Raw genomic sequence first — 27,084 nt, 5'->3', positions numbered from 1 at the left:
GTTGTAATTACTAGATCACAATTATCAGACCTTTGGCTGTGAGAAATGATTCCCGTCAAAATTACTATCAAATCGCTGTGTAGGTGGCCTAGATAAAATTTTACTTTTATTCCTAATAGTACATGACACATGATAGGAAAGAATGAGCTCCACCCCTAGAGTGGCATGCTCTCCAGTGTCTTCTTTTTATTCCCTCTTTGAAAATACATTTCCTTTACCAGGTGCTAAATCTTGTAGCCGGTACCATTTCTTTTTTCTGGAGCCCCGCATGCTCAGTGCTGGGAACACTGCACATACAAATGCCTGTCGAGATATATGTAGTGACAAACATACACTCATGGTTCTGCACTGATCTAAAGGAATTTGGGAATAACTCTTCCTTAGCCAGAGAGAAGAGATGATCATATGTCATACCATTTTTCTCAGTATCCTAAACTCAGGGAAATTTAAGTAGTACTGGAATTTCATAGGGAAACTTTGAACTCACTGTAGCTTTTAAGGTACAGTACATGAGGCTCAATAAATGCTTACCTTTGAGATTGTTGAGATAGATAACACTAGAATTTTGCTATAATTCTAGAGTTGTTCGTATTCTTTTTGAAGGTTAAGGCAACATGAGAGAACAGAAAGTATAATGGTTTGGGAGTTATAAGACCTGGACTTGAGGGATATGTGTTTACTGTGTTTACTAAGCATTAAATGAATAAATGCTAAAATGCTACAAATAATGTATAAAGTAGTATACGAGAATGAGTTAATATTAATTGAGCCCAAAGAAATGAACAGTTATACAGGTCACTTCAGCAGAAAGTTAAAAATTCCGTCTCCCTTTGGATTGGGAATATATGCCACAAGGCGAGCTTCAGTCAAATGGGTTGACAGCTAAGGGATTTCTTTGTTCTTCATCTTCCCTCTTTTTCTCCTCAACTCCTATTCCTGTCTTTACACCGCTGTTCCTCTCATCCCACATCCTCCTGGCATTCCAGCAAGACCCACCTCAGGTCTGTCCTTACAAAACAAGGAAGGCCCACCTTCAAATTTCAAATTCTCTCCACATTTAAGATACATATTCACAGCTTGATAAAGTAAACCTCGGAGGATTTTGATTTTCAAATCTGAAAGAATGTATTTTTAGAGTGGATTTCAGCTACTGTGTCAGGCAGACGGGGGAGGCATTTTAGAAGCAATGGAACCTTAGGGGGTGATTAGACTTCCCAAAATACCAGTGGGCCAGATCAGTTCCTGAAATTACTTTACTTGTGCTTTAAAGCAGTTTTTCTCAACACCCAAGGGTTCAAATAAATTCTCTGAGACACTTCATTGGTGTAGATTTTAAATTACAAGCTCGATTTGATACCCTCAAATACAGTTCTTAAGGAAGATTAGTGATTAGTTACAAACAGTTGTCAGTACTTTCAAATAAGAGGAGAAATTACATTTCAGTAAAACTGAATAAACTTTTTACGCATGAGATAACAATCCTTTCATCACTGGATGGAATTACTCCAATTCATGCAATAATTTACTGTTACATTTTTTAAAGTTGCCCTAATTTTTTCTAAGTGAGATTTCATGCCTATTTTAAGTCAAGATATCGATATGCTCCTGAGCTCACCTCACTGTCTCTGGGTAGTGGTGAAGATATTTGTGGTTTCTTGAGGCATAACTGGGAGCCCTGATCAGCAAGGTATTATCTCAACTCTTTCATTGCAATGTGAAGGTTCCTAGGAAAGCCCAGGTTTCAGAAAAAGTGGCCTACGTTGCAAATATAACATCAGATATTATAAAGGACTCTGACAGTGACATAAAGAGGTGAACGGGAGGTGAACTTTAACTTCTCTTGACATAAAATTGGCAAAAATAAGGATCACCAAATTCCTGCGACTAGAAATTACGAGGGTAGCACAGAAGAGGTTTGTCTATGACAGTAGATCTTGTGAGCGGCTTTTATAGAACCACTTAAGATAGTACCATGGATGTGTTACATATTTTACATACAATTTGAATACAAAGTCTTAAAATTTATAATACATCATTAAAATAATCTTCTAATAAAATCAGCCTTAAGTATAAGGAATCTAAATTTCAGTATCTTGTACACTTCTAAATAAATATCTTTGATCTATAACTGTTCAAAATATTACAGTTTATGGTGACATGATAGACAAATCAGACAGTGTTATAAGTAAAAACAAAACATCAATTTAAAAAAAACAAGCCCCAAAACACACTGAGCTGAAATTATAGAAAACCAAAACACTAAGTACATAATAATCAAGAATTTAGCATTGGGATAACCAAATGCATGCTTAGTAACACACTTTCAACTGATAAAAAGCCCTTTAAAATTCATATAATCTAAATAAATAAGCAAAAACACAAAGGGAAGTACTGTACCAGCCAGTAACAACTAGAAAGCAATTTCTCCCTTTTTCTTTCAAATGATCCTAAGAGGAAAAACAGGAAATAATAATCACTTGCTAAAAAACTATAATTCATGTTTTTGTTTTTTAAATGCTGTCTAGAATATAAAAAGTCAAAGCAAGGCTTCCTAAATGTTAGGCCACCTAACTGACAGATTTAAACAAAAATCATATATTTGCCTATTTAAGGTATGATTGAATTTTCGCTTAATGACCCCACAATAGAGTCTAAATCAAGCCCATGATATGAATGCATATTAAAACACCTGAATGCATGATCTGTTAATACTGAATTACATATGGTGACTTAATTTCACTCGTCAAAGGATTCGTTTACTTTGTGTGACCAGAATTAAAACATCTGTAACAGGAATTTTTATCTTATTTATGTCCATATTCTGGTTTTTAGAATCTCAGAATATAACAGATGCTCAATATGTATTTGCTGATTTGTGTTGATTTCAGTGTTCACCACTTCAGGAAGCACTGAGTCTGTGATCAAACTGTTGTCTGAGACTCAGAGGGAGCTCTTTGATTTTGCCTTCAGGCCTGTGATTAATTTCTGGCTAGTCAATCAAGTTAACTGCCACAGATCTGTCACAGTTTCTCATTTCAGGGCCAACATTTCTACAATTCATCTATTCTACAGCTAAGCCTTCTTCAAATATTTGTGCCTGCACATCATAGTCAAGTTTTAAAAGAATAAAGATAATCTCTGTTACTCTATGTTGGATATTTGCTTATGATGACTGCTTGAGACACGCGTGCACACATGCACACATACACACACACACACACACAACCATTTTACAAATGGAGAGCAGAATCTGGAAATAATGCAAATTATTATACATTGCTCCCAAAGATAACTAAAAAACGATATTGGAACCATAAGGAACTCTGATTATAAACAAACTTATTGCGTGATGGCTAGAAGCAATGCCTGTGGACCAACAAATGTAAACCAGAGGTGTCCTTTAACCATTAGCTTGACAGGAAAAAGAAACAGTGTGGTTATGTGACTGCCCCTCATAATCTGCTCAGTGTACCTCATTGCACTAGGAAGCAGTGAGGAGATGGGTACCTCTCCAAAAATGCTTATATCAATATTGCCTCATTATGTAGATATTATAACAGAGGTCCTCTGGATTGCCATTTAAAGTTGCTGTTTCAGGTGTCCTTGAGTCCTCATTGGGTAGGGGGAATGTTTTAGAACTCTGAAATAAAAGCTGTTTAGAAAGTTTCGCATCTTTCATTCTCACTGCCATTGTGACTGTCCCCCTTGAGTGCTGCTAGGAGAGGTAGATCCAGTGTTTAAGTTCTGCCATTCCCTGGAGTAACTTGGTGTAATAGAAGTCCATGTTGTCTGCAAAGTCTGTACAAACAGGTGACTCCATGTCTCCAAAAGTGCAGTATAATGCGGTTCCTCCAATGCTAAGGAAAACTGTTGCTATGCACAGCAAGATCAATAAAATACAAGAGCCACCTCCAACTTCATCTGCAAACACAAGAACAGAGTGAGGTTAAATTGTCATCAAAATGGAAATCTTAGCATCTGCTGTCTTTTCACTGATTAAGATAATGAGATGTTTCAAATGTTAAAACTCTAGAGTTAGGGCTTTTAGACAGAAAAGATGTGTATTTAAAAGCCCTACAAAGGTCTACTACCTATTAGTTACTACAAAGATTCATACTTGTGGAGCTTGTGAATGCTGAAATTAAAATCAACTCATTTATACATGAATATAAATTCCATCAAAAAGAAGAAAAATGGTAATATTCCTCAGATGTGGTCATGATGTTATTTTAGAATATACACCATGGACTTAATTACAATGTCTTTGGAGTTTATGTCATGGGACCACCTTGAATGAAAATCAATTTTATGTAAAACAATGAAAATGTCTTTGGGTGGGATCCCCTTTGCATCTTAGTCAGACCCACTTTTGTTCTTATAGAGTGGAACAGAGAAGTTCTAACCTTGTTATAATTTCTTTTTATTTTGCTTAACAATTTTGGTAGGTTTGTTTTTAATAAAAATGTCCACATTAGTTTTTCTATATTGGAGAACATAACTATTCTTTTGTTGAAAAATCCTAATGATCATTCATAATTAAAAAAAATAAAAATATTTTGGGAAGACTAAATAATTTTATGATCTCCAGCACAATGAAGGTGAATGTGAACTTTTTTTGGAAAGTAATGTGGCAGTATCTACTAAAATTTAAAACTAATTTACATTCCATCCTGGTTACTTCTGAGAGTGACACAGGGTTAACTGAATGCAATGCTGAGACCACTGGGGAAAACCAGCACTGTCTCATACCAACAGTGATATGTAGTCTCAACATTTAGCCCAGTAAATCACTTTTAGGAATTAGCTCACAGATGGGCACAGATGGGCATAAAACATAAGAACATATATACAAAATTGTTCACTGTAACAGAATTTGCTTAGCACACAAAAGTTGGAAATAATCTGGTTGCTACATGGGATAGTTTAATTATGAGATATTTATATAATGGAATACTATATAATTATTTAGTGGAATGAAGTAAATTTAATATGCTCTTTCATAGAAAGACATACAAAATTCATTGGGCTGAAATGTGGCTCAGTGGTAGAGCACTTGCCTAGCATGTGTAAGGCACTGGGTTCAATTCTCAGCACTCCATATAAATAAAAAAAATAAAGGTCCATTGGCAACTCAAAAAAATTAAAATAAAAGACTCGTTAAATTTTAAAAAGAAGTTACATAGCAATATATATAGAACTCATTTGCATTAAAAAAAAGGACACAATGTATACACACACACATATGCACACATACACACAATGTGACTTGAAAGAATGATAAGAAATTTCAATCAGCACTTAGGGAAAGGGGGAGAAGATTGTGGGACTTATACTTTTTCTTCATTACTGTCTGAATTCATGATTAGCATATATTATATTTATGATAAACAAATTTTATAAAATCTAATTGATACTAATTATACTTTATATGGAAGATTTTACAATAATATTAATATATTCTCCCTATAAAAATTTGAACACAAAGTAGCTAAGAGTCTAAGAAACTGTCCCTTTTTCTTCTAAAATCATATTCTCCTCCCTTCTCAGAGTTACACACTGTTAAATATGGAGTGCATCCTTCCAAATCAGATATATACAATTTAAGAACATTTATGCAAATAGTATTATATAATCATACACTTTGTGATTTGCATTTTTAAATAGTTCATTTTTTGTTTATTTTTCTTGGCAGAACTGACAATTGAACCCAGGGCCTTGTATGTGCTAGGAAAGTCCTCTACCACTGAGCTATACCTGCAGCTCAATGCCAATAAAAAAATGGAATTATATCATTGATATTGTATTTTTTTAGTTTTGGTCAGTTCAATCTTTTTCTTTCTCTCTCTTTTTAAAACACTCCCTTATTTAATGTTTATGCATCTTCCCTCATTTATCTTCATTATCATTTACAGTCAGTCCTCCCTATCTGTGGGTTCTGCATCTGTGGATTGACCAACCATAGATGAAAAATATCTGAAAAAATAATCTACTCTGTGCTGAGAATAGACTTTTTTCCTGTCATTATCCCCAAAACAATCTGAATAGCAACTATTTACATTGCATTACCTATTATAAGTAAAAGAGATGATTTAAAGTATATAGGAGAACACGCATAGGTTATATACAAATACTGTGCCATCTATGTAAGGGACTCGAATGTCCACAGATGTTGTTATCTTCAGGGATCCTGGAACCAGTCTTTCAGGATATGGAGAGAATGACTGCATTCATATACGGTACAAACATTTGAGCACAGTTTAAATGTTTAAAAATACCTCTTCTGTTTGTTTTATCTACATGTGCTAAAATAGTTTAGAGCCAAGCTGTGTAATATGAAAACCATGAGCTGCATGTGGCTGTTGAGCACTTGACATGTGGCTGGTCTGAACAAATATGCTATCAAGTGCAAAATACACACTAGAACTGGAAAACAGTGTGAAAAAGAGAGGTAAAGTATCTTATTTTTTCATATTGCTCACATGTTGAAATAAATATTAAAACACTTTTTTTTGGGTGGGACTGGGGATTGAACCCAGTAATGCTCTACCACTGAGTTACCCTCTCCAATCCTTTTAACTTTAAATATTGAGACATGTACTCATTAAGTTGCTAAGGCTGGCTTTGAACTTGTGATCTTCCTGTCTCAACCTCCCCAGTAGCTGGGATTACAGGTGTGTGCCACCAGACCTGGCTAAAATGGATTACTTTTTAAACATGGCTATTATAAAATTTCAAATCACATGAGTCTCACATTATATTTCTAGTGAATAGAAATGATTTAGCTGGTGCACACCTGTAATCCAGCAGCTTGGGAGACTGAGGCAGGAGGATCATGAGTTCAAAGCCAGCCTCAGCAAAAGCGAGGCTCTAAGGAACTCAGAGAGACCCTGTCTCTAAATAAAATACAAAATAGGGCTGGGGATGTGGCTTAGTGGTTGAGTGCCCCTGAGTTCAATCCCCAGTACTCTGCCCCCCACAAAAAGAACTGATTAGAGGAAGAACTTCCATTCAGGAAGATTTTGGCAGAAGGTGAGGCTTATTCCTATGCACTGTGTAAGCTACACAGCTTTGTAATAAATCATTACCAGCATCAACTATTTACACAAAATTTTCATAACTGTCAAAATGACTTCATATTCATTGTCTGATGTTTTTCAGCTCTCATAGAGGTAGAGATGCAAATGTTATTTTTTTTAATTTAAAGATGATAAATCTGAGTCTCCCACAAGTTAAATGACTTAGTCTGGCTACTAAGTGAAATAAGGGACTGAGAGCTACAAATCCAGGGTTCCTCCTATTAAGCAGATTTAGTGTAAATTAGCACAAACAGGACCAAGGCACTATACATGGAAAAGATTGTGACATGTGACAGTGAAAAGCAAGGTGCAAGGGTACAGTGAGGGATTAGAAAAAATTAGTTTAAGGTCCTACAAGCTTTATAGTTGTAAAATTTTAAATTCTCTGTTATCAATTACATCACACTTAGGAAGCATACCTAAATGTTTACGGTGTCACTTCAACAATGCAGTTGTTTTATAAACATGAGAAGCACACAGACAGGTTCTTGGCCACATTTCCACTCACTCTTATTTATCTGTGCTTCAGGTAAGCCTATTTGAAACCACAAAAGGTAGCACTATTTGCTAGGGAAACCACCTTAAGCATAAGCCCAGGAGGAAAAAGTCAAACCATAGCAACCATTTTAAATTGTTGCTCTTGGGAGACACTACTTTCTACATAGTAAAGAAGAAATTGCTGAAAAGAATATACTCGTGATTCATAAGTATTTTTCACAACTAAGGAGGAATATTAATTGGCCATTGAAAGAAAACAAAAATAGCAAGCTCATTTTTTTTTTAAGATACTGAAGAAAGAAATTGAAATGAGCTCTCAACATGGTAGACTATCTATGGAATACAGAGACCATGAGTTGAATTTTGTAACTTGCTCACTTATTTGAGCAAAATGCTTCAAAATAATATATGATGATGGTTTAAGTTTATATTTTACATTTTTATTTCTTAGCAAATAAAGCAACTAAGTTCATATATTCTTGTACATATCCTGTCAGAAGCATCACATTATACAGTAATTGATTCTTCCAGCAAACACTGACTGTTAACACTTTTAGTAAAGGGCTCAGCAGTTTACCTGGATCCAAGTTATCATCTATTTCTTGGAATCTCACTCTTCGTTTAGATGATTTCTGCTGCATTTGGGCAGGATGATCTCCTACAGAGTCATTCCTTTTCTTTAATATAGAGACCAACCCTTCGGCAGGAACAACCTGCCAGAGATGGGAAGAATGATTTGTTATGTTAAGGTGGGACATACCATGATATTTTACATGTAACTGTAAAAACGCTAATTCAATTCAACAGACATTTGAATTTTTATATCAGGTATATCCAATTCCTATGGAAAAAAATCATAATCATCAACATGTAACAGGATAAAATTTTCAGTTCCATGCAGGTAGCTGACAAACCCCTGACTCTTCTTCCTGACCTGGAACTTACTCAAGGGATAGGCAGGAGGTCTCGAGAACTCCATTAACTACCTTGCTTTGTAGTTTAACTCCCCTTAAGTTATTTGTACAATGATCACTTACAACCCCTGTTGCTTAATGCTGGGTTTTGCTTTATAATGGATGCTCAAACTCCATCACAGCTCTTCTAATTCACCAATAGTTTTAAAGAAAAAATAAAGAAATAAACTTAAAATATATTCAAGACCAAGCTTTTAACATCAAGTGAGATTTATCTTCAATTTCTCTGAGAAAGTATTTATTTACTAAATAATGTTCTATATTCAAAACATATTAGGGACATCTCTAGAACTTCCCTCGGAGCTAGTCTACCATGGATATATTATTTTATGTACATAAGTCAGCAAACTATGGCCAGCAGGCCAGAGGATTGCTATGTATTTTTGTAAATAAATTTAAATGAATCCAGTCCAGCCCTTCATCTACATATTGCCCCTGGTTGTTCTGGGGATATAATTAATGGCAGAATGGTAGTTACATCAGATCATAAAGTCTAAAATATTAGTAATTTGACCCTTCATGGAAAAAGTATACCAACATCTCTTCAGGTCCTCACCACTACCCTTTTCTATGTTGTCTTCTAATTTTCACTTAGGTACCTCTCTCCTCTCTCCTGTTTATGCTCTACTTCTTATTTAAAAGCAAAACCAAAAACCCTTGCCATTTAGGAACTAAAAATTCCAAGATGCAGTGAGAGACAAGAGGATCAGTAGGAAAGGCCAGGCTGGGAGGCGGGAGGCCTTCACATGGGCTCCCAAGCAGCAGACTCATACCCAGAAGTTGACTTGTGTGCTACCTGCTTGTTCTGAGATACAGGTGATGACATAGGTGGCCATTGTGGGCCTAACACTGTGGATGTCAGCAACTTGCTGGTATCAGATCACTGGAAGCTGAGGATTGCCTGTAATGTCATTTATCTGATCAATGGCATAAAATACTTAATATGATTTCCAGCTCTGGCCAGCAATCTCTGATTATTTATGCTATGCATAAATATTATAGATTGTATTAAATCTTTTTATAACTCCGGGCTTTTAGGGGTAAATAATTCCAGATAGTCTTCTACAGAGCTTCTCTGAACATGGGTCTACAGAAACCATTATGTCAAAAAAAAAAATCAATATTCAGCAATTTATTCTTTTTTATGGGAAATATATATTTAATTTGTCTTTGTTCTGAGAAAACTAAAGTACTTTAGTGACATTAGGAATAGTCTTTCAAAATAGGGCTGAGGATGTAGCTAGCTCTAGCTAGCCCTAGCATGTGAGAGGCCTGGGGTTCTGTCCCCAGCCCCCACACCCAACCATGAAAAATTTCAAATCTTTCTTTACAAAGAAGCAATATTAAAGGGCACTTTCATACAACAAAGAAAAATTATATTATAAGCACTGTGCTGAAACTAAGAGGGAAGAAATCCTGAAGAGATTCTAAAGAGCAAAGGATGGAAAATGGAAATTAATTAAAAAGAATACATTACTACTAAAGATGCATCATTGAAGCTGGGCTTGGTGGTTCATGCCTGCAATGCCAGCAATTTGGGAAGCTAAGGCAGGAGAATCGCACACTTAAGGCCAGGCTTGGCAACTTAGCAAGGCCTGTCTCAAAATAGAATATAAAAAGGACTGGGCATGTAGATCAGTGGTAAAGAGCCCCTGGACTGAATCCCCAGTACCAAAGGAAAAAAAAAAAAAAAAAAAAAAAAAAAAGTGAGGGGACTCATAGATTCATTCAATATCTACTTTCCCATAAAGTAAATATGTACATTTACCAGAAATAAATTTACTTACTGTGGGAGTTTTTGTTTCATTGTGCTTTCTTCCCCCACATTTTTAAATTGATGTATTATAGTTGTATATGTTGATGGGATTTGTTTGTTGTGATTTTGAAATAGGGGTCTTGGTATGTTGCCTGAGCTAATCTTCAGTTTCTGGATTCAAGGGATCCTCCTGCCTCAAGTTCTTTTGTGGTTGGAACTATAATCATCTACTACTGCACTAGGCACCATGGAGTTTTTTGGTTTTGGGTAGTGCTGGGGATTGAATCTGGGGCCTCATCTCTGGTAGGCAAGGGCTCAACCACTGATGAGCCCTAAAAGCTCCAACCTGGGAGCTTTTAAAGTGTTCTTTTAACTTAAAAAAAAAAAAAATTGGATTAAGAATAGTTCTAAGGATGAGCTCCAGAGTGGCATTACTGTTAATTGTATATCTCTGTGATATAAGTTTATGCAAGAAATAACACAAACCATAAATCAAACAATATTGTAAGTATGAATAAATGGATACTGATAGACTGAAAAAAGCTCCTGAAGTCCTCTGGAAAGACACAGAATGTGCCACTTGGACCCAGAGCTGGTCTGATGCAGCTGGTCTGATGAGTTAAGGTTCCTACCTTAGCTCTTGCTCAGCTTTGTGGGGTGTTTTGCTCTGGAAGCCATGCTGTTAAGGGATAAAAGCCTGATCAGGCAATCCCACCTTATTCACTAAATGGGCAATAAACTTGGACACTTTTTTAAAAAGGAAAGAGGCAGAGCATGAGAAATTACATTTGTGTGGGATCAATCAACATTTTGTTTTGACTTGTCCTTCCCTTCATCCCTTAATTCTTTGTTAAAAAAATCTAACCCCATATTTTCTTTCTTTTTTTTTCTTCTTTTTTTGGCGGTGCTGGGGATTGAACCCAGGGCCTTGTGCTTGCAAGGCAAGCACTCTACCAACTGAGTTATATCCCCAGTCCTCATATTTTCTTTTTTTAAAACTCTATAAAAATCCTTTGTTTCAGGAGCACCTGCCCTAGTTGTCCTAAGTGAAGGAGGGTGCTCTTTTCAGGGATCTTCTCTAGGTTTTTTGTTTTTTCTTTTCTTTTCTGATTTCAGGTCTTATAAATGGAGAACAAAGAATGATGGGACCAAGTTGAGGCAAAAAGATGCCCACCAACCAGGAAACTCTTAGAAATCAGGAGGCTTGACAGGATTGGTCATTACTCATTTTTGCAAGAGTCTGGGACAGAGGACCTACCCTTAACATAAAACTCTTATTTGCCACATTGGGATAGAGCTGAAGAAACTAGTTTAGTGGGTGAAGCTTACATTATTCCAAGAAATGCAAGAAATGTTTGGGCAAGAAAACCCAAACAAGGTCATGGTCTTGGTTTAGGATGTCACTAAAGTATGTCAAATTGAACTATTGATTTAGGGCACCCTCCAAATTATTCTTGAGAAAACATTTTTCAACCAGGCTTGGTGGTGCATGCCTGTAATTCCATCTATTCAAGAGGTTGAGGCAGTAAGATTGCAAATTTGAGTACAGCCTGGGCAACTTAATGAGACTTTGTCTCAAAATAAAATTTAAAAAAATTGTTTTCTTTTGTTGTTATAACCATAATGTCAGTACTAAAAGTAAAGTTTGATTGATTAATTGATTTTGTAGGGCTGGGGATTGAACCTACCACTTTATGCATCCTAGGAAAGATGACGAATTTTTAAATCTCAAAAACACCTTTAAAACTAAATTAAGTTTCCCATTTCAATTAGCAAATTGCTTCCCTACCCAAACAAAATATGCCAACCCTTGAGAACAAAAAGGATGTTCTTATTGAGAACAAAAAGGATGTCTGAGCCATAATTAATGTAATTGTTACTGGTGGCACTCTATGAATAAATGCAGAGCTTTAAAAATCCATCTGGCTAAGTGCCTATATTTGCAAATAAACAATTCTTTGACACTTGCCCTCAAACATCAATGACCACCTTAAATACCATTTTTAGAATGAACTGGTTATAAAAACAAAATTATTTTGCAACTTTACTGGAATAGTAATTCCTAATATGATAAGGAAAACATTCAGAAAACACTACTGTTAAACACATTGCTCATAAGATTAAAGGAGAAAACAGACACCAAGTATTATTTTAATGATACAGGCTTAACTTAATCCAGACCCTCAAGGCTGGTAAACTTTGAGCAAGAACATATGCTTGGTTTCCAACTAAACTGACAACATTCATAAACTATATTAGTATATTACAAATACCTTAAATGCCAATGATTTTTCTGCAGAAGCACTTGTCAAAGTTACATCTAAAATTCTTCTCTAAAACAACAAGTGATGAGTTGGAGGTGTAGGTCAGTGGTAGAGAGCTTGCATAGCAAGGGAAAAGCCCTGGTTCCATCCCCAGCAGCACCACAAACAAACAAACAAACAAACACCAAGTGATTGTGTCTGCTTGCTCATGTAGTTTTAGGTATCATGTAAGAATTATAAATTAGTGAATGTGTACACTGTGTCTTTATATATCACATTCAATCTTCACGACTCTCTTTTACAGGCATTTTCAGCCCCATTTTACAGATGAAGAAGCCAAACTTAAAAGAGCTAGAGCAACTTGCTTAAGCTTGCATTGCCCAGTAACCAGCAGAGTTTGAATATAAATTCAGGATTAAATCTCTTGCCATTTCCCTAATGTAAAAAGATCTTATTTTCTAAGACTATTAAAATTTTGCTTTGTGCCATATCTTTTGATACAATTAAAGTGAGATGAACAGAACTTTCAAATAAGACTAATGAGGTTATACCTTTACCAAGAATTCTAATCTTAAATATATCTTCATTTCAGATACTTAAACTGGGCTGGAGGTGTAGACCAGGAGTAGAGTGTCTGCCTCACATACATGAGGCCGTGGGTTCCATGCCCAGAATATATATATATATATATATTTATATATATATATATATATATTTATATATATCTCACATACACACACTTTTTTTTTTAAAGAGATATTTAAACAAATGGCTAAACTTGTCAATCTAGAGACATGGAGAAAGGGATGATTACAAGAAAGACCTTTTGTGGAAAGAGATTAATGTCATGGCCATTACTACAGCAAACTGAAAGTAGTAGTGATAGCTGGACCCAAGGGTGCCAGCTACATGAAAGAAAACCATCTTCAGAAAGACCAGGTGATCATCTCAAACCCACAACCTTGAATTTTGTAGCACTGCAATAGAAAAAAGTTCAAAATGGAAAAAGTCAAATTATGATGAAGTAAGTCAATGTGGAGTATTTTGTTTAAAATAAAATAGGGGGTTTAATAAAGTAAATTTCTAGATTAGGCACTACTTCATATTTTTGTAATTTGTTTTACTTGCTTAAAGGGACAATTTAATAAATATAAGATAGGAAAAGATATGGTAAAAATATCAGCTACTGCCCACTTTTTAACCTCCATAAAGCTGTTTAAAAAATTATCAAGTTACTTTGTTACCTTGCTGAAATTACTTGATAGCCCTTACCAATATTTGAAACTACATTATTTTTATGTGAACTTGTTTATTATGTGTCTCTCCTTCTAGAAAGTAAGTTTCATGAGAGCAGGGACTTGATCTGTATTCACTGCTGTCTCTCTCTCCAGTTTCTACTAGATAGTAGGTGTTCAATAAATATGTCAAAGAGTAAATGAACACGCAGATGAGGAATTTACATGAGAAGTATCTACCAAACTTCTTTGAACAATGTAAGTTTTCCTTGAAAATAAAACAAAACCTATTTTTAAAGGTTATTTATTGTTCTAAGTGAACTTGGGGGAAAAAAGCCTTACTGGATACAGTGGTTGTTACTGACAATGGTCTAGCTGAGCATGGTGGTGCACGCCTGTAATCACAGCAGCTTGGGAGGCTGAGGCAGGAGGATAGAGTTCAAAGCCAGTCTCAGCAATAGTAAGGCACAAAGCAACTCAGTGAGACCCTGTCTCTAAATAAAATACAAAATGGGGCTGGGGATGTGGCTCAGTGGTTGAGTGCCCCTGACTTCAATCCCCGGTACTTCCCCAAAATAAATAAATAAAAAGTAAAAAAATAACAATGGTCTATGTTGGCTTGTACTTTACATGCTTAAAAGACAAGACCTAGATGTTGAGGGTTGGGAAGAAACAGATGTGGAAAAGAGGTTCAACACTCCAGAACAAAGTGACATAATCTGGAAGGCAAGGAGCAGGGGTGGCCATGTGCAAGGTGTACATGGGGAGTAGAGAGGGGACCAGTGATTGAAACATAGGCTGAGACCAAGGCACAGTAGCAGATGATGTTGGACAGGTAGAGTGGACCAGATTACCAACAGTCTCGAATGTCAAGTCAAAAGCACAGCCTGAAGCTATAGGGAGCCAGGGGAAGGGACTGACAATGTGAAAACTGGTTTAGAACAGGAGTTTAAACAGGCTATGGATCAGATTGGGACCCTTGGGTGTATTTGATTTAATCATAGAGTGTTTTATTTCTAGACCAGACATGGAATCTTCCCTGTCACTGTACATGTAAGTCATTTCATTTCCTCTATTTCCTGGGTGGCCCCTTGGGTATCAGTTTGAGACCCCAGGTTTACACAGTTATAATGTAAAACTATTTGAGTAGGAAAAGATAAAATGAAGGATGCGGCAACTCGTTAAGTAGCTATTGAAAAAATCCAGGCAGAAGCAGTAAAGATGTAAATTTTAAAAGTAGTTAAAATGGAAAAGGAGCTGGGTTCAAGAAACCTGACAATTAAGATGTACATTAACTAACTAGAAAACTTAAGAGTAAGATAAAAATTGAAAGGGAAAGATGACACCATCCGGCATAAATTAAGAAGCGGCAATCCCTGGGTCTTCCCCTGGGGGCTTGTTAGACACCTACTTAAACCCTGGGTCAACCATGTTCCACAAACTCTTTTATATTGCGTTTCTTCTATTGTAAGGAAGCTGGACTTACCCTGCTGCCCTTGAAAGAGCTACTCTGGGCAGAAGCACCAGGATCGCTGTCTCTAACACCTTTCTTTATCTAAGACCCATGTAACAGTTACCTACACAATTTCATGAAACGCTATTGCTTTCTGCTAGCTATCTTAACTTGGTGAGGGAATTCTACAACAGCTAAATTTACAGTAGTTTCCCTGTTCCCAGTGATCTAGCCAAGAGACAACTAGCCAAAGTAGAAGGCATTGGGCATGAAGATTTAATTAGAGAGCTTTGCTGAAGACAAACCCAGCCACAATTTTGGAGGTCATTTTTCACCCCCACTACAGAGTTGGGGATGTAGAGCACTTCCCTAGCAGGTGTGAGACCCTTGGTCAGATCTTTAGCAGCACAAAAATACAAACAAAATAGTGGAGATGTTTTTAGTTCTCCACAAGCTTTTGTGAAATTTATTTTATGTTATATGATGAATCTCATTGTTTAAAACAATACAACAAAACAATTGCTTCCACTGGGCTGGCAGTGGTTATCAAAACCAAGTTCAGCCAAAGCTGAGCAATGCAGAAGAACAAGAGACTAGAAAAAGGGGAAAACCAGTGAAGAAAGAACCTACCAGTGTGGTCTACCCCAAACACAGAGGTAGAAAAAGTTATAAGCAAAGTGGTAAACTGTGAGGTGAATGACAGGGGAGTAATGATAGGGAGACTGGGAAAGAGAGCGGAGGACCGACAGGGACAAATAGCAATATGTGGAGATGAGCAAGCTTAGGTGCCTAAGTGGCTCCCAAGGGCATGAAAATTACTATTCCAACGTTTAGTTATTAAGAAATTATGGGTGGGGGGAAGGGAAAAGATAACAGAATGAATCAAACAACATTACCCTAGGTAAATTTATGATTACACAAATGGTATGCCTTTACTCCATGTACAGAGAAACAACATGTATCCCATTTGTTTACAAAAAAAAAAAAGAAATTATGCTCACAAAAGGAGGGAAGCATACAAAACATATGAGAAACAACTGTACTAAAATTAGCCAACTGTGACAGCCTAGAGAGAATCCAGAAAGCCAAGAACTTTATCAGATCCTTTACTATATCCTCAGCACTAGACAGAGACTCTTAATAAAATTTTCCTGAAAACAAAGTGTTTGGATTAAAAAGTTATATGTTTGTACTTAAATTTAAAAGCATAGAATTTAATTTTTAAAAATTAAAAATTAGGTTTGGGGCATAACTCTGGTAAGAGGGCTTGGGTTTAATCCTTGACATCAAAAAATAAAATAAAAAAATTGTAAGTTTGTGCTGATAAGCAAACCCACTGACCTGGATATTTTAATACAAACCCTCATTCTTTTTATTTATTTTTTGTATTTGTAGATGGACTGCATGCTTTTATTTTATTTTTTTTACGCAGTATTAAGGATCAAACCCAGTGCCTCACACATGCTAGGCAATCCCTCTGCCACTGAGCTATAGCCCCAGCCCCAAACCCTCATTCTTAAGGCATTAAAACTTAAAGCATTAGTGATTTTTAGCTCTGAAACTTCAAAACTTCCTCTGCTGACAGTTAAATTTAATAAAGTAAACCTCTCAAAATAGAGAAGGGATTAAGTAGTCAGAAAGTAAATGTTTAACCATCTATTCAGCATTATCATAGGAAAGTAAACTAGTGTTGTTAATCATGTATATCTTTTGGGGTTCTTTTTGTTAATATATATATATTTTTAGATGTTGATGGACCTTTATTTTATTCATTTATTTATATATGGTACTAAGAATCAAACCCAGTACCTCACATGTGTTAGGCAAGTGCTCTACCACTGAGCCACAACCCCAGCCCCATCTTTTGGGGTTCTTAAAATAGCCTAACTTAACAGACCAATAGAATTTTTAGGAAAGGGGTCATTCTGTATTAACTTCCCAGAAAATAACTTCCTCTGCTATCTGCTATTTAGAAGAAAAAACAGACACTGTGTTATAAGTTTGAGGAAGGAATATGCAATTTAATATGCAAAAGTAAGTAATAATTTGATAACACCCTGTACCAAAGATCTGGTTAAAATAAGCAAGACAATGAATATTGGGTCAAGCACTTTATCATAAGCTCTATTAAACTTATTTAAAAATTACTTATAAAATTATGGTGAAATAAATAAATAACATAAAATTGCCATTTTAGCCCTTTTTAAATATACAATTCAAAATGTTGTGTAACCATCACCACTAATTCTAAAAATTGTCATCACCCCAAACAGAAACTCCGCATACCTTAAGCAATATTTAATAATTTTTTAAAGAGAAAATCAAGAAGCAAAACTCATAGTTTGTGAACAACTAGCTGTAAATTACAACTGAGTGGTCTGTTTAAAAGAAATAGAAAAATGAACATTGGGTCAATGCTTTACTAATCTACCTAATTTTACCAAAGAAAAAAAAACAACTAAGAAGAAAAATCATAATTTGGAGAACTGACTAAAATGGCAACAGAGGAAGCTAGTAATGAAGCAGTTATCTCAGAAAGTTTTTCACAGAATTCTATTTTCACATATATTTTGTTATATATACTTTGCTTTGCTACTTTTTTATTTTCTTGGAGATCATTTTTTTCAATGATAATGCTGAGTTAAAATATAATGGTTATATGGGACATAAAGCCAATTTGAGAAAAAATTAGGGTTAAGAAAAAGAAAGGGGTTGGGGTTGTGGCTCAGTGGTAGAGCGCTCTCCTAGTATGCATGAGGTCCTGGGTTTGACCCTGAGCACCACATAAAAATAAAATAAAAGGTATTGTGTCCACCTACAACTAAAAAAACAAAAAACAAAAAAACAATAAAACAAAAAAAAAAGAAAAAGAAAGGCAGCTCAGATCCTAATTTTCAGAAAAGCAAGCAGGTTTAGAAAGGGAAAAAGCAACGCCAGGAGACTGAGGAACTTGTGGGATCTGTACTGAAACTTGAAACTAAGGCAAACTCTTCCCATTACACCAGTCTTGGTGAGGGGGCGATAGTTTTGGTATGGCTTTTATCTTTCCTTTTTTCTGAATGTCTTTATTGTACTATCAAACAAAAGAGAATGGTCACCTTTCCTTGACCTTTTTTATTCTCTCCCTGCAACTTAATAGCTTAAAAATTCATCTACTACCTGCCAGTCTCATTATATTTTAAAATGCTTCCTTCATCCTGTTAGACTGTTTTAGAGAATTCTAAAAATATATCAACAAGAGGAAGAAAGTAAGTATATACTATATGTAATCTTCTAGATGTATGAGAAGAAACATGAGGTTTCCTTAAAGAATACGACTAATCTTGTCTTCATAATAATTACTGGGTATGACGAATAAAACCCACAGGACTATGAAAAAATGATGTTCATAATAATGCTCACTGTATCTGGAGACGTGTAATATAGCTTCTTCAAGATAAACTTCACGATTACAAGTCATTTTATTCAATACATACAAATCAATAAAGATAGCAACAATTAAAAGTTAATGTTAACTAAAATTTTTCCCTGTTTCAAACTGTATTTGAAAACTTAAAAAAACAAAGCAATATTTTGTACATGTATCAGCTTTTAAAATTATATTTTATTTTATCTCTAATTTACCTCTGCAATCTCTATCCTTTTGGCAAGATCATCAAGAGAAAGACAGCTATCATCAGAAGGCAGATTCTCCTGTAGACTATAGGATGCTTCCTCAGGAGAAAGATCTTGAAGGAGATCAGAGTCGTCGTCTTGGTTGTCGTCTTCAGTATCTTTTAAGCATCCTTCCAAAAGGCTGTTTAAATAGTCTTCTGTTTCCTTATTGACTTGGTCTTCCTTATCTCCCTTTTCCTCAGGGGCCATATACACTTCTGGAAGCAGTGTACTTAAGTCAGATATTTCATTCTTTTCACAAAGTACATTCTCTGAGCCCTCTGAGTCAGTCTGGCCCTGTGGCAATTTTCCATCACTGTTTGTGAGATCAGGTTGCTGCAGCTCATTTAATTCACTGCTCTCAAGTTGGTCCTCAGGCACCGCCTCAGAAGCATCCTGAAGTGGCAACTGGAGTTCTTTTCTTTTCGACTGTGAATATCTTCCCTCGGAATTCAACGCAGGAGATATATGGTCGCAGCCTGGTAAGATCAAAGGCTCTCTCACTGACCCCCCAGAAGGTGACACCTGAGGGTCTTCAGCAATGCCCCCTATTTTAGCCACATCTGGTTGGTCCTCTGTGGCAGCTGCCTGCAAGCGGCTGTCATTCTCACAGGCATTCTCGGAAGAGTCTGGCCCTGACCTGCTGCTCCAGGCTGTCTCCGAGGGCTGGGAGGGCTGGGTGTGGAGCTCCAGCTTCGCGGAGCCAGCGCTGCAGAGCGGCTCCGTGTGGTCCTTCACTGCAGTTACTGGAAGGCTTGGGGAATTTGCCTGTCCATCCATCTGATTACAGCTGGGCCTGCTCTCCTGAGGCTCTTCTTTAGGTTGGCTTTCTTCGCTTGGTTCCATGCCAAGACAAGTGTCACTCTCTAAAGAACAAGAAGAAGAAAAAAAGCTGTTTTAAAATTCCAAACAATGCTTTGTATAGAAGGGAAGAGAAAGGATGTATGAATAACATGGAACACAATATTCTAACCTCTCAAACAGAAATTGTATCTGTTGCATTATAATGTTCTTAGGACATACCCAAAACATTCAGTAAATAATCCTTTACATATAAAAATTAAGATTATCCAAAATCATGTTAAGGTGAATATTCAGTCATCAATATAATTGAAAAAATAATGAACCTTTTTAACTTAATACCCTTAATAAATGGTATTTTGAAATTACAACTTCTTAAATCAGGGCAGCAAAGGATGGCAATAAAAGAATACATTAGGGCAAGAAGTAGAAATAGGTTTGAATTTTGAAATCTCTTTAAATTTTTATTGAAATAATACCAACTTGAATATTTTTTCTTCATAATGTGATATATATACACAGCTATAAGGAAAAATTATATTATGTCATTTGCAGGAAAATGAATGGAACTCATTATGTTAAGTGAAACAAGTCAAACAGAAGGTCAAATGTCATATGTTTTCTCTCATATGCTGAAGTTAGAGAGGAAAAGGGAAAAGAAAGGTGGTGGTGGTGGTGGTGGTGGTGGGAATCTCATGAAAATCAAAGGAAGATCAGTAGAGGAAAGGCACCAAGGAGTGGGAGGTGGAGATGGAGGTGGGAAGTGCTGGGGAGAGATATTGGTCAAATTATATTGTTATATCATGTGCATGCACAAACATGTAACAACAAATCCCTTTATTATATACAACTACAATACACCAAAAGAAATGTGAAAAAAAATTTTTTTTCAAGATGAAAGATAAAATAATAATTTTATTCCATTTGCTTTTTCATTTATGGGTAGTTTATAATTACAACCAACTAACAACTGAGGCCACTACCATACCAAAGAAAAGGGATTTTTTAAATGCCATGTTAAGATTTCAAAGAATCAGGGATTGAGGCTGGTAACCTCCCTGGAATTCTGAGAGGAAGCCCTTCAGTAGAGATTGTAGCACCTCCTCCCACACCTGACTTGAATATCATACCAGGATCCAGAGAAGGAAGAGAGGCCACCGTATGAGAGAGTCCTGCATATTCCTCTACCCCAAAGTATCATTCAGTTTAAGAGACTGGACATTTCATTCCCCACAAGTTTTCTGCTTCGCTACTGAGCTTGCTGGCTTGCCCCTCTGTTAAAGACAGGGTGGTAGAGAACAAAGGTGGGGTGGGCACAGTCAGGTGGAAAGGGAGCCAAGCTCCTCTTCCACAAGTTCCCAGCCCACAAATTCAGAAGATGCCCTTCAAAACACATGCACAGGATTCAGAGACTAAATGAGATTGGAAAACATATTTCCCAGGTACTATTAAAACACAAGGCAGAGAGACCGCTACATCAGAGGAACAAGGTGTGCTACCCCCAACTGAGGGTCAGTTATTTTAAGGACCAGATATCTTGGGACAAAATGCCTGATCAGTTGGTCCTTCTGGACTCACCATGCTTCCCTGCAACAGAACAACCTGGATTCAGCCTTAAGCACTATCTAGTTAGCTCCAACTGCAGCACACTATGCTCCTAGTTCCTGGCAGCTGGAAAACAGAGAAGAGCTTTGGAAAAATGAGATTTAGGTGTTCAAATGAAGTTTGAAGTTGAATAGAACTAAGTCCTCAAGAATCAAAATAAGACCATTTAACTATTAGTAACTGTAAGTATATATTGCACGGTGGCACTCCTCTAATCCCAGAAACTTGGAAGGCTGAGGCAGGATTGCAAGTTCGGGGTCAAGCTCAGCAATTTAGCAAGATGGTGTCTCAAAATAAAAAATAAAAAGGACTGGGGATGTGGCTCAGTGGTTAAGTGCACTGGTTCAATCCCCAGTACCAAAACAGAAAAATACATTAAAAATAATAAAAAAAAGAACTAAAGTAAGCTGGGCATGGTAGTGCATGACAGCAATTCTAATGATGTGGAAGGTTGAGGCAGGAGGAACAAGTTCGAGGACTGCCTTAGCAGTTTATCAAGATGCTCAGCAACTTAGTGAGACCCTGGCTCAGAGTAAAAAATAAAAAAGACTGGGAATATAGCTCTGTGGTATATCACCCAAATTAATCCTCAATACCAAAAAAATAAACACAGAAACAACCCCTCCCTGCCCCCCGAAAAAAGCACCCCCCAAAACCAAAAAAGGTCACAAAACCATAAGGGAAAAGTTACAGCATCAATCTAAGAAGTCATTCTGAATAGAAAGTGAGTTTATGGACTATCATGACTGGATATTTCAAGTACTGTATCTAGTGAACTGAGAGATCACTTAAGTGGTAAAAACACATGGGTACAATGCATTTACAAACAAATGAGAAAATGGTCGCTCCATCTTCAGAAATACAAAACATTAAACACACGCACACATACATTAAGATGCAAAGGGCAAGAATTACATGCTGCATTTAAAAAGTCATTCATATTGCTGACATTCCTCTTAAAAACACATTGTTTTATCAGGCTGAGGCAAGACATCCTCCTCCAGAACTTAATCCACAACCCTTCAAAAAATGGTTGTTAGTAGGATGTCTGAATTGTTGAAGCCTTTGATAATCCCTACTTCCTACAATTTACTCAGCAAAAGCACGCTGTGCTCAATTAGAAACCAGAAGATCCAGGTTCTAGCTATGAAGCAAAGCACCCAACTATTGACTTTAAACTTGGCACATCAGTTTCCCCATCTGTATCACAGGCATCACAGCAGAGAATAAGCTAGTGCTGGGCCGCAACCAGTGCTGAGTCTCAAATTCTAAAGGAGAGCTTGTAATGGCACTCTTCCTAATGTATAAAATATGTAAACAGATCCACTGGCTATTTGGGGATTTCCCCCCCATTTAAGACTGTTATAAAGGTTATTTTACTATGATTTCTGATTGAAAAAGGTAGAAAACAGAAAACAAGAGTACACAGGGGTAACTCAAAGCAATAAATATCTCTGACTTGTCTCATAAGAGAAAGGATAAATATCTAAAAAATTAAAAAGTACCATTAAAGAAGAAATGGCTACTTGATGGCAGCATCTTATATCTTTAGAGCCACTTGCCCAAAACACATTATACCTCCTTTTCAATATGAGGGCTCTCAGGCCCAGGAACATAAAGTTCAGGAATATAAATTAGTAGTGAAATCAGACACCAGAAGGAAAATCACCCTAAACTTATTTATTTTTATTTTCTAAAGTTTTTATAATGACCAACACGTATTTAGAAAAAAGTTTCTCAAAATCTTTTGACAAAAGGCACAGGTTGATATAAAACACATCATAAATGCTTTAGAAGTATATATACACAAATTATATGTTAGTCAACAAAGAAGAGACAAGGATAAATTGCTATAAATAAATCATCGAGACACAGAACTTTTAACTATCTAGATTTACAGAAAGATTTCTGGTACCATCGATTCAGTGCTCGTTTTTTTAAATAGAAAAGACATCTAAATACATCAAAAACAAGTCCATTTCACAGCACTTTTGTACAGTCTTTTTATATTATGGTAAAACACACAAAACCACCTACTGAAAACACAGAAATGCTTTTATGTTTTTATAAGAGTTTAGATTTTTATAATATCTACTACTGGGTAACTAAAAATGAAATTACATCATAAAAATCTTGCTTTGCTGTTTTCTCTAAGAGAGATATATGCACAAAATGTAAACACAATAATTTTTTTTCATAGCAATTCAGATGTGACACTTAACAAAATATTAAAGGAAATGGATATCTTTTACATCTCTCCCTAACTTAATTTAAAAACATACCTGACTCTTTGGCTGTAGCTCCTCTTTCCTTTGGATCTTTGGACACTATTAATTGTGTAAAGCATTGCCTTCCCAGGGACTTTTCTATAGCTGCTATCTAAAAAGTTTAAAACAACAACCAAATAAAACACAAAAAAACATTTTTGGAAACTGTTGCATTAAATTAGAAACCTGAAATAACTTGAGAAATGTTTCTTTATTTTCTAAAACAGTCCATACAATAGACATGTGACAATATTTTTCCCATAAATATTTTTAAAAGAAACAAACTTACCTTGTGTTTGGATAAAAGAGGACTGTAGAAAAAAGAAAGAAAAAAATTTTTTTAAAAAGTACAGCATGCTTCTAAACAAATGTCACTGAAATGGCTATAAAAAAAATACAGCTTCTTGGGTTCTAATATTAGCACAGAACATTTCCATGGCTGAAACATTACCACTGGGTTACATCGTTCAAAGTACAGCTATATCATGTGTTAAACTCCTTAGATAGCCAATTACTGCTGAAAACCCCCAAAGAAGCTACAAATGCTGAAATCCAGAAGTAAAAACAGAGTGTTAACCTTTTGCTAATAAGGTATTTAAAGATAATTTCACACATACATTTTTAAAATCTCAGTTTATGTCATAATCTAAAATAGATTATGGCAGAAAATGATTTGTTAGAATTATCCATGGAAACACATTACCAGAAAAGTAACTTTTCAATATTAAATTTTAGGTAATACCCAACATAATGGGATATATGTATACCTTGCAAAGGCATGAACAAAAATACATAACCACTTTATTATTCACAATGTTCAAAACCCAGGAGCAACTCACATGTCTATGAAAAGCACAATGGACAAACTGTTGCACAGACATAGAATAAATTTGCACTGCAATAAAGCACAGCAAACTGCCATTACGTGCAACAACATGTAATGCTGACACAATGATGGGCACAAGAAGCGAGACACAGCAATCTATATTCTGTGCAATTCCATTTATAGGAATTACAGAATAGTCAAATAGTTGGAGAACTCAAGAGAGTGGTCACCATGGTGGAAGGGGGTATGGACAAGGTACTCGCATGACAGAGCTTTCTGAGAGGTTCATTACATCTTGTGAATCTTGGAACTTTGTTGGGAGTGGTAGTCATGTAGACATGTAGGTATATGGGAAAAAATGTATCAAGTTTGTATGCTTAACTGTCTATAATTTGAGAATAAAGATATCACATATTCTGCTCAAAATGTTTATTAATACTTAAAACATTTGTAACATGTTAAGAAGTTATTAGTTCCATAGGAAGGGTGGTACTTGGGGATTTTTTTTTCTTTTCCTTTTTATTTTACTGGGGATTGAACCCAAGGGGTACTCTACTATTAAACTATAACCCCAACCCTTTTTATCTTGAGACAGGGTCACACTAAATTGCCCAGGCTTGTACTGAACTTGTGATTCTCCTGCCTCAACTTTCCAAATTGCTGGTATTACAGGTGTGTGCCACTGTGCTTGACATATTATTTGAAAGTTTAAAAAAGTTTATTTTAAAAGACTCCATGATTTTTAAATGTTATAAATTTGAAAGTTAACTTATTTAACTTATTTAACTTGCTAGGAAATTTTGCTATAACCCAGAATCCTTGAAAATACTTTTTTAAAAAATTCTTTTTTAGTTGTAGATGGATACACTACCTTTATTTGACTTATTTTTTTATGTGGGGCTGAGGACTGAACCCAGTGCCTTACACGTTAGACAAGGGCTCTACCACTGAGCTACAACCCCAGCCCTGAAAATACTGTTTTAAACACAGAGAACTGTTATTGTGAGAGGTGAATGAATCTAGAATCATTCTTCAAAGGCCATCTCCAAAACAATCAGGTCCCACAGCAAGTTCTCTATCTTCTGCATGAGCTAAAGCAACAATTACTTAGGAATGTTTCATTATTAACAAACAGAGCTTGTGTTTACTCTTCATGAGTCTGAGAGAAAAGGAGAAAAAGTTATTAACAGAACAGAAAGTCTTTTGCCTTCATATTGAGGACTCAAGTCCCAAACCCCCGAAGACTGTACTGAACACTATCATGCCCCCTCATGTTCAGAACCTGGGTCTTCAAGTAATGAAAAAAAAAAAAAAAAAAAAAAAGGATTAATAAAGAAGTCCTAATATAAAATTAAGTTCATTTGAATTGACTGATCTTTCACCCAAAAGATGTCCAAATTAGATGTTATATTTAAAAATATCTAATGAGAAGAATATTTTGAACCTATGTGAAATTGACTGTTTACTTACTAAGTTCAATGTAAGAACCAGCTAAAAGTTGAGAAAGAAACCTAAAATTTTATTACACCCATTTTAATTTCTGTAGTTGAAAGTATCATTAAACAAAGGGCCTTGTATTCCAATACTCGATACAATGATTCAACATTCTATTGTAACTCATTGCAACTAAATTCTGACATACTTACTCTTGGTGTGTTGTGCAAAATTTAGCAAGTCGTTCAAAATCTTCACCATTAAATCCCTTTTCTGAATTCCTTACTGGTGTAACCGTATGTGGTTGTACAGTTTTCCATTTTGTTTCTAAATTTAAAATATTTGTTAGTCACTGACTCTTACAAAGCTTATTTAGGAGGAAAAAATGTTAACTGAACCACTGCTAAAATTAATATGCAAAATTATCTTCTCAAACAACCAAAAAGTTAACAGAAATAGTCAAGTTATTATTTCACAATATAAATAAACATCCCAGAGACTGAATTAGCCAATACAGCATGCGATATGATCAAAAGAAATAAAAATAATAAAAAATAATAATAAAAAAGTGTTCTTAGCACTAATAAAAAGAGTAATATACAAAGAAAACAATTTTCTCACAGTAAAATAGGCATGGTAAAAATGCCACATTCTTTGTAAAATCTTTCCTTTTTGTCCCCTTCCCATCCCCCATGACACTGTGGATTGAACCCAAGGCCTGATACATGATGGGCAAACATTCTACTGAGCTACATACCCAGTTTATCCTTTGCAATATTAACATGATTGGAAATTTCTGACTTAAAAGAACCAGATCTATTATGTTAACTTTTTCTTTTCTTTTCTTTTTTCCTGGGGATTGAACCCAGGGGCACTTTACCATTGAGCTACATCCCCATCCCTTTTTTTTTTTTTTTGAGACAGGATCTTGCTAAATTCCTGAGGCTGGTTTTGAACTTGCAATTTTCCTGCTTCAGTCTCCTGAGCTGCTTCCATTACAGGTATGTACCACCACACCCAGCAAATATGTTAACTTTCTAGATACCAATTTGTTAGATTAGAGATAGTTCCACAGTCTGTGTTGGTCTGTACTTACCCCACTGTTCTTGAATTGCAGAAAGATTAGCAAGCAATTGCTCATGATATAATCGTTCAAGCTGAATGAATTTCATTGCTTTCTCATCTAAATAGAAAATTTGAGGAAAACAGAAATCCAGACTGTTTACATTAAACCCCATGTT

At 35.7% G+C, this 27,084-nt stretch overlaps 1 protein-coding gene across 2 annotated transcripts in view; it reads right to left on the bottom strand.

Annotated features, from left to right (window-relative positions):
* Positions 1 to 1,236: 1,236 nt before the first annotated feature.
* Positions 1,237 to 27,084, bottom strand: part of Cnst (consortin, connexin sorting protein) — a 91,288-nt gene continuing 65,440 nt past the window's right edge. For both annotated transcript variants that reach the window (XM_047520508.1, XM_047520507.1), the window contains exons 5-11: positions 26,940 to 27,026; positions 26,056 to 26,170; positions 23,873 to 23,894; positions 23,599 to 23,695; positions 18,881 to 19,776; positions 8,152 to 8,287; positions 1,237 to 3,921 (exon numbers count right to left, since the gene is read on the bottom strand). In XM_047520508.1, coding sequence (XP_047376464.1) covers positions 3,716 to 3,921; positions 8,152 to 8,287; positions 18,881 to 19,776; positions 23,599 to 23,695; positions 23,873 to 23,894; positions 26,056 to 26,170; positions 26,940 to 27,026 — 1,559 coding nt within the window. In that variant the 3' untranslated portion in view covers positions 1,237 to 3,715. The remainder of the gene's footprint in view (positions 3,922 to 8,151; positions 8,288 to 18,880; positions 19,777 to 23,598; positions 23,696 to 23,872; positions 23,895 to 26,055; positions 26,171 to 26,939; positions 27,027 to 27,084) is intronic.

This window comes from Sciurus carolinensis, chromosome 12, assembly GCF_902686445.1.
Source record: "Sciurus carolinensis chromosome 12, mSciCar1.2, whole genome shotgun sequence".
NCBI lineage: Eukaryota > Metazoa > Chordata > Mammalia > Rodentia > Sciuridae > Sciurus > Sciurus carolinensis.
The sequence above is the reverse complement of the archived record's forward strand: the minus strand, read 5'-3'. Positions and strand labels throughout refer to the sequence as shown.